Genomic DNA, 6,000 nt, shown 5'->3' on the forward strand with positions numbered 1-6,000 from the left:
GGTGAGTTTTAACAAAGACAGTCTGGCCAGTCCATCAGTGGTGAGTTTTAACAAAGACAGTCTGGTCAGTCCATCAGTGGTGAGTTTTAACAAAGACAGTCTGGCCAGTCTATCAGTGGTGAGTTTTAACAAAGACAGTCTGGTCAGTCTATCAGTGGTGAGTTTTAATGAAGACAGTCTGGTCAGTCCATCAGTGGTGAGTTTTAACAAAGACAGTCTGGTCAGTCCATCAGTGGTGAGTTTTAACAAAGACAGTCTGGCCAGTCCATCAGTGGTGAGTTTTAACAAAGACAGTCTGGTCAGTCCATCAGTGGTGAGTTTTAACAAAGACAGTCTGGTCAGTCTATCAGTGGTGAGTTTTAACAAAGACAGTCTGGTCAGTCCATCAGTGGTGAGTTTTAACAAAGACAGTCTGGTCAGTCCATCAGTGGTGAGTTTTAACAAAGACAGTCTGGTCAGTCCATCAGTGGTGAGTTTTAACAAAGACAGTCTGGCCAGTCCATCAGCGGTGAGTTTTAACAAAGACAGTCTGGCCAGTCCATCAGTGGTGAGTTTTAACAAAGACAGTCTGGTCAGTCCATCAGCGGTGAGTTTTAACAAAGACAGTCTGGCCAGTCCATCAGTGGTGAGTTTTAACAAAGACAGTCTGGTCAGTCCATCAGTGGTGAGTTTTAACAAAGACAGTCTGGTCAGTCTATCAGTGGTGAGTTTTAATGAAGACAGTCTGGTCAGTCCATCAGTGGTGAGTTTTAACAAAGACAGTCTGGTCAGTCCATCAGTGGTGAGTTTTAACAAAGACAGTCTGGCCAGTCTATCAGTGGTGAGTTTTAACAAAGACAGTCTGGTCAGTCTATCAGTGGTGAGTTTTAACAAAGACAGTCTGGCCAGTCCATCAGTGGTGAGTTTTAACAAATACAGTCTAGCCAGTCCATCAGTGGTGAGTTTTAACAAAGACAGTCTGGTCAGTCCATCAGTGGTGAGTTTTAACAAAGACAGTCTGGTCAGTCTATCAGTGGTGAGTTTTAACAAAGACAGTCTGGTCAGTCCATCAGTGGTGAGTTTTAACAAAGACAGTCTGGTCAGTCCATCAGTGGTGAGTTTTAACAAAGACAGTCTGGTCAGTCTATCAGTGGTGAGTTTTAATGAAGACAGTCTGGTCAGTCCATCAGTGGTGAGTTTTAACAAAGACAGTCTGGTCAGTCCATCAGTGGTGAGTTTTAACAAAGACAGTCTGGTCAGTCCATCAGTGGTGAGTTTTAACAAAGACAGTCTGGCCAGTCCATCAGCGGTGAGTTTTAACAAAGACAGTCTGGCCAGTCCATCAGTGGTGAGTTTTAACAAAGACAGTCTGGTCAGTCCATCAGCGGTGAGTTTTAACAAAGACAGTCTGGCCAGTCCATCAGTCTAAGATCAACACCTTTAAGAGGAACAATACCTAAGCTTTGATTAGCTGCCTCGTTAAGGCCCACAGAAAGCAACACAATCCCTTTCTTTATTTTTTCACTGGAGAAACTCAAGCCCCGTTCATAACCTCCTTGTCTAGTCCCTTACCTCCAAACAGACACGTCTCATAGATCTGACACTACCAGATAGTCCTGGGCTGGGGCTGTGTGGAGCTATTACCATATTGCCTGCACTCATCCATCCAACCACTTCAGATCTACAACAAATGCCTAGGGGTAAGTTAGGGGCTAGGGGTTGATTTGGGACTGGGCATTAGTTTATCTGGGGAAACTGAAACCTGAGGAAAAGTTTGACGCATCCCCAAAACAAGAGAGTTGGTCCTGACTGTTTAGTAAGCAAACAGAAAGACAGCCCTGCATGTTTACTGTCACAGTCAATTGAGAAGGATAGGTGTGGGGTACACTATGGTGAACTGACTGGCTGGCTGGCTGCCTGGCAATGTGTTAGGTTCTTTATAGTGGGCAGACTAACTGGTTGGCTGGCTGGTTTCTGGCTGGCTGCATATTAGGTTCTTTATAGTGGGTGGACTGGCTGGCTGGATGGCTGACTGCCTGGTTGGCTGGCTTGCTGGCTGGCTGTGACTAAAGCTCTGATGATCCTGTAGAGAACTTTCCTCATCAGCCTTATCTTACTGTGCCCTATCCTAACAGTGTCACTGTGCCCTATCTTAACAGTGTCACTGTGCCCTGTCTTAACAGTGTCACTGTGCCCTATCCTAACAGTGTCACTGTGCCAGGTGGAGGGAGGCCAACATGCTATTTAGCAAACTACACTCTGTCTAATCCTGTAGAGCTGTGGGTTTGTCTGAGGTAAGCAGAGCAGAGCAGAGAGACGGCATAGTACTAACTCTCTGTGACTCAGACAGGGAGAAGACTGGTCAATGGGGGCCTCCTGGCCTCCTCACAAAACAGGTCCTTGAGTACTATTCAAACACACTCAAATATACACAAATACACTCAGACATACTCAAAACTAAAGTCACAGAAAGCCATGAAGGGGAGTAGAATGGTGGTGGGTGTTCTACGAAACACAAAGATCAGGTTGTCCTCTCTTCTATCCCATCATCACACATTCCAATACTGCTTGGCTACTACATACAGCAGCTTCCTTCCAACACACCGCCGAACCAAACACATCCCATGGTACTCACCAAGCCCTTACAGTTACTGAGCGCTACTCTGGTGGAGCTGTACTGATCCTGCAGGTATCCTACATAGTGGCAGTTCTCCACCATGTCATGTCTCCACTCCAGGCCCTCTCTCCCCCAGTACTCCACCGTGAAATGTTTGGACACCAGGTCGGGGTTGAGGGTCAGGTTTAAGTGAAAGTGCTTTCCGTAAGCCGACAGTCTGTAGAAGAGCCGGGACTGGGCCGGGTCCTGTTCGGCATGGTCGGTTGGCTCTGGGCCAATGGTGGTGTTGGTGGCGTCGGCGGTTCGTCTCCTGCGACCGGGCTTGTGATGTTTCACAGTGTAGCTGAGGAAGTCCCCGTTCTCATCCACTCGCACTGGCACAGTCAGCTGGTAGTGCTGCAAGTAGGACAGGTACTCGTCTTTTACAGAAAATAATGAATGGGGGGATGGAGGGATGATCCATCGGAGGAGGGGTGTATGAGGAGGAGAAAGAGACAAATGAGAGGGATCTAGCCATTGCAGAATACATAAAGGATACACACTACAGATAGTAGGACTCATAGAAAGTAGAATGTCAGTGTATGTCTATAGTGGCACTCAGACAGTGACAGGACAGACATGACCTCACAGTGTGCCAGAGCTAGCAGGTTGTGATTCATCCCTCTAAAACAACAGTGAGGTCAGGATCACCAGATGTTACAGATGTCTCAATGACTGACTGACCACTGACCATGTGCAGCAACCATGCCTACACCTGCCTCACTGCTTAGAGAAATCACTTTCTCTAAAGGAGAGCATTTCTAGTACCTTGATAGATGTGCACAAACCCCTTTTATGCAGTCTATCACGAATAGTGCCCTCTAGTGGCCACATGGGTGGAATGTTATTCATAATTTTCATAATTTCATAATTAATAAAGGTTATAAAAAAATACAAATAAAAATGGTATTTCTATGTCAAACAGTTTTGGTATATTTCAGTCTTCTGTGATGTATATAAAGTGTAATATTGGGATGCAAACTGAAAATGGAATACATTTCAACTCTACATCTAACATGGTACAGGTGTCGTCTTTTTTTAAGCCATAACCATTTGTTTGAGGTGTATCCTTTTGTTTCAAAGTCGATCTATTTAAGACGACCATGAATCACTGTATGAACCAGATTTAGCCCACTGCAGTAAAAGGTTATTAAGCAATGTGCAATCATACCTTGTGAGTTGTGCGAAAGTCTTTGAAATTCAGAGGAAGCCATGACCACCACCATACTCAATATCAATATCCAAGTCAGCGTCTTCCACAAAATTTCCATAATTTAGAGAAAGGTCTGACATGGGGTTGGGGGGAGGAGGGTTGAGGGGGGTGGTGGTGCTATTGATGGGCTAGGAAAACACGTTCAGTCCGGCGTGCCTGGCACCATAACAAGCCCATGGTTTTAGGTCCTCTGTGTGGGAAATGTTATCACTACTTTTCCTTCTCTTCACGTCTCATCCAGGTCTCACACAGAGAATGTCTCAGAGACACTCAGCTTCCTCCTGAGGGCAACTGACACTTCCAGACCTCGTTTCCCTCTGAGCTCATGTCAGCCACGCGGTGGTGATGCTAGATTCCAGCAGTAGATCAGTCAGTCTCTTCAAACACATCCCATGCAGCAGATCTATAGATCTAGATCTATATTGGAAGCTTGTCTTAACCAATCCATATGCATACCTGTGAATACATAATTTCATAGGTAAATAAGCATACCTGCTACAAAATAACTGATAAACCAGTACTGATAAACCAGCCTGATAAACCAGCCTGCTAAACCAGTACTGCTAAGTCAACCTGCTAAACCAGCCTGCTAAACCAGCCTGCTAAACCAGTACTGCATAAACCAGCCTGCTAAACCAGTACTGATAAACCAGCCTGCTAAACCAGCCTGCTAAACCAGTACTGATAAACCAGCCTGCTAAACCAGCCTGCTAATCCGGTACTGCTAAACCAGCCTGCTAAACCAGTACTGCTAAACCAGCCTGCTAAACCAGTACTGCTAAACCAGCCTGCTAAACCAGCACTGCTAAACCAGCCTGCTAAACCAGCCTGCTAAACCAGTACTGCTAAACCAGTAATGCTAAACCAGTACTGATAAACCAGCCTGATAAACCAGCCTGCTAAACCAGTACTACTAAACCAGCCTGATAAACCAGCCTGCTAAACCAGCACTGCTAAACCAGCCTGCTAAACAAGTACTGATAAACCAGCCTGCTAAACCAGCCTGCTAAACCAGTACTGATAAACCAGCCTGCTAAACCAGTACTGATACACCAGCCTGCTAAGCCAGCCTGCTAAACCAGTACTGATAAACCAGCCTGCTAAACCAGTACTGCTAAACCAGCCTGCTAAACCAGCCTGATAAACCAGAGGCGTGTGTTTAAGGACGTTTATGACACCATATACAATCTCCACAACCTAAGGAGAAGTCAGCCTCTCAGACGTTCAACAGCAAGTCAACAACCACAACAACCCATTGATCAAGTACAAAAGCAGCGTGTGCTGATGTCCACCAGCCTCCTCAGTCAACACAGCACCTGTCTCTATAACAGGTTGTGTCATCTCTATCCCACTGATTCTCTCTGCAGCCAGGAGCAAATCAACAGATCAATGTTGGTGTCAGCAAGCCCTCTGAGTGTGTGTGTGTGTGTGTGTGTGTGTGTGTGTGTGTGTGTGTGTGTGTGTGTGTGTGTGTGTGTGTGTGTGTGTGTGTGTGTGTGTGTGTGTGTGTGTGTGTGTGTGTGTGCAAATAACGCAGAAGTAAAGGTGTAATAATCAGGTAATACCCATGTAATAATGCACACATTCATCACATTCATCCATTATTAACCTATCAAGCAATTGATCAATCAATCAATAAAAACATGTATATTTCAAATCACTTACCGAATATTCTTCAAGAAAGATAAGGTCACTCACTCACACAGCTCATAAATTGCATGTCATACTGTTAGAACCAAGCGCAGGCGAGGTTCCAAGTTTAGGTCCTAGCGAAAATGACGCGTAAATTCCACCAATCACCTCTGATCTATCGGATGCGCGTAAAGACAGTACGGGTGGGTATCTGTCTGTGGATAGGATCCATAGTGTTGGAAGCGGCGTGTTGTATCTTCTCTAAAGGCTATATAACCAACATAGCTGCACATATCCAGACAGCAGCGCTAAATCTACTTGGCCACTCCGTCTGACCCAGACAGTTGGCACTCGGCCCGAATACATCAGACTACAACGACCGACCAAGCGACCAACCGATCGCTCAAATAAAAACAAGTGACTTTACACTGCTTCTGTTAATCTAGGAGGCTATGTAATTCAACTACAACTGGAATGTAATACAGACAGTCCAGCGCTGTTCTTATTTTAGGGATTTCGA

General features: G+C 45.4%; 1 protein-coding gene across 2 annotated transcripts in view; it reads right to left on the minus strand.

Annotated features, from left to right (window-relative positions):
- LOC139421888 (ADAM metallopeptidase with thrombospondin type 1 motif, 6) overlaps window positions 1–4,304 on the minus strand; it is a 139,108-nt gene extending 134,804 nt beyond the window's left edge. Inside the window, exons 1-2 of one of the 2 annotated variants that reach the window (XM_071173017.1) lie at window positions 3,807–4,304; window positions 2,615–3,015 (exon numbers count right to left, since the gene is read on the minus strand). In XM_071173017.1, the coding sequence (XP_071029118.1) occupies window positions 2,615–3,015; window positions 3,807–3,906 (501 nt within the window). In that variant the 5' untranslated portion in view covers window positions 3,907–4,304. The remainder of the gene's footprint in view (window positions 1–2,614; window positions 3,016–3,806) is intronic. The other variant, XM_071173016.1, reaches the window with a different exon arrangement.
- Between the last annotated feature and the right edge of the window lie 1,696 nt (window positions 4,305–6,000).

The sequence above is a fragment of the Oncorhynchus clarkii genome, chromosome 12, assembly GCF_045791955.1.
Source record: "Oncorhynchus clarkii lewisi isolate Uvic-CL-2024 chromosome 12, UVic_Ocla_1.0, whole genome shotgun sequence".
In the NCBI taxonomy this organism is placed as follows: Eukaryota; Metazoa; Chordata; class Actinopteri; order Salmoniformes; family Salmonidae; genus Oncorhynchus; species Oncorhynchus clarkii.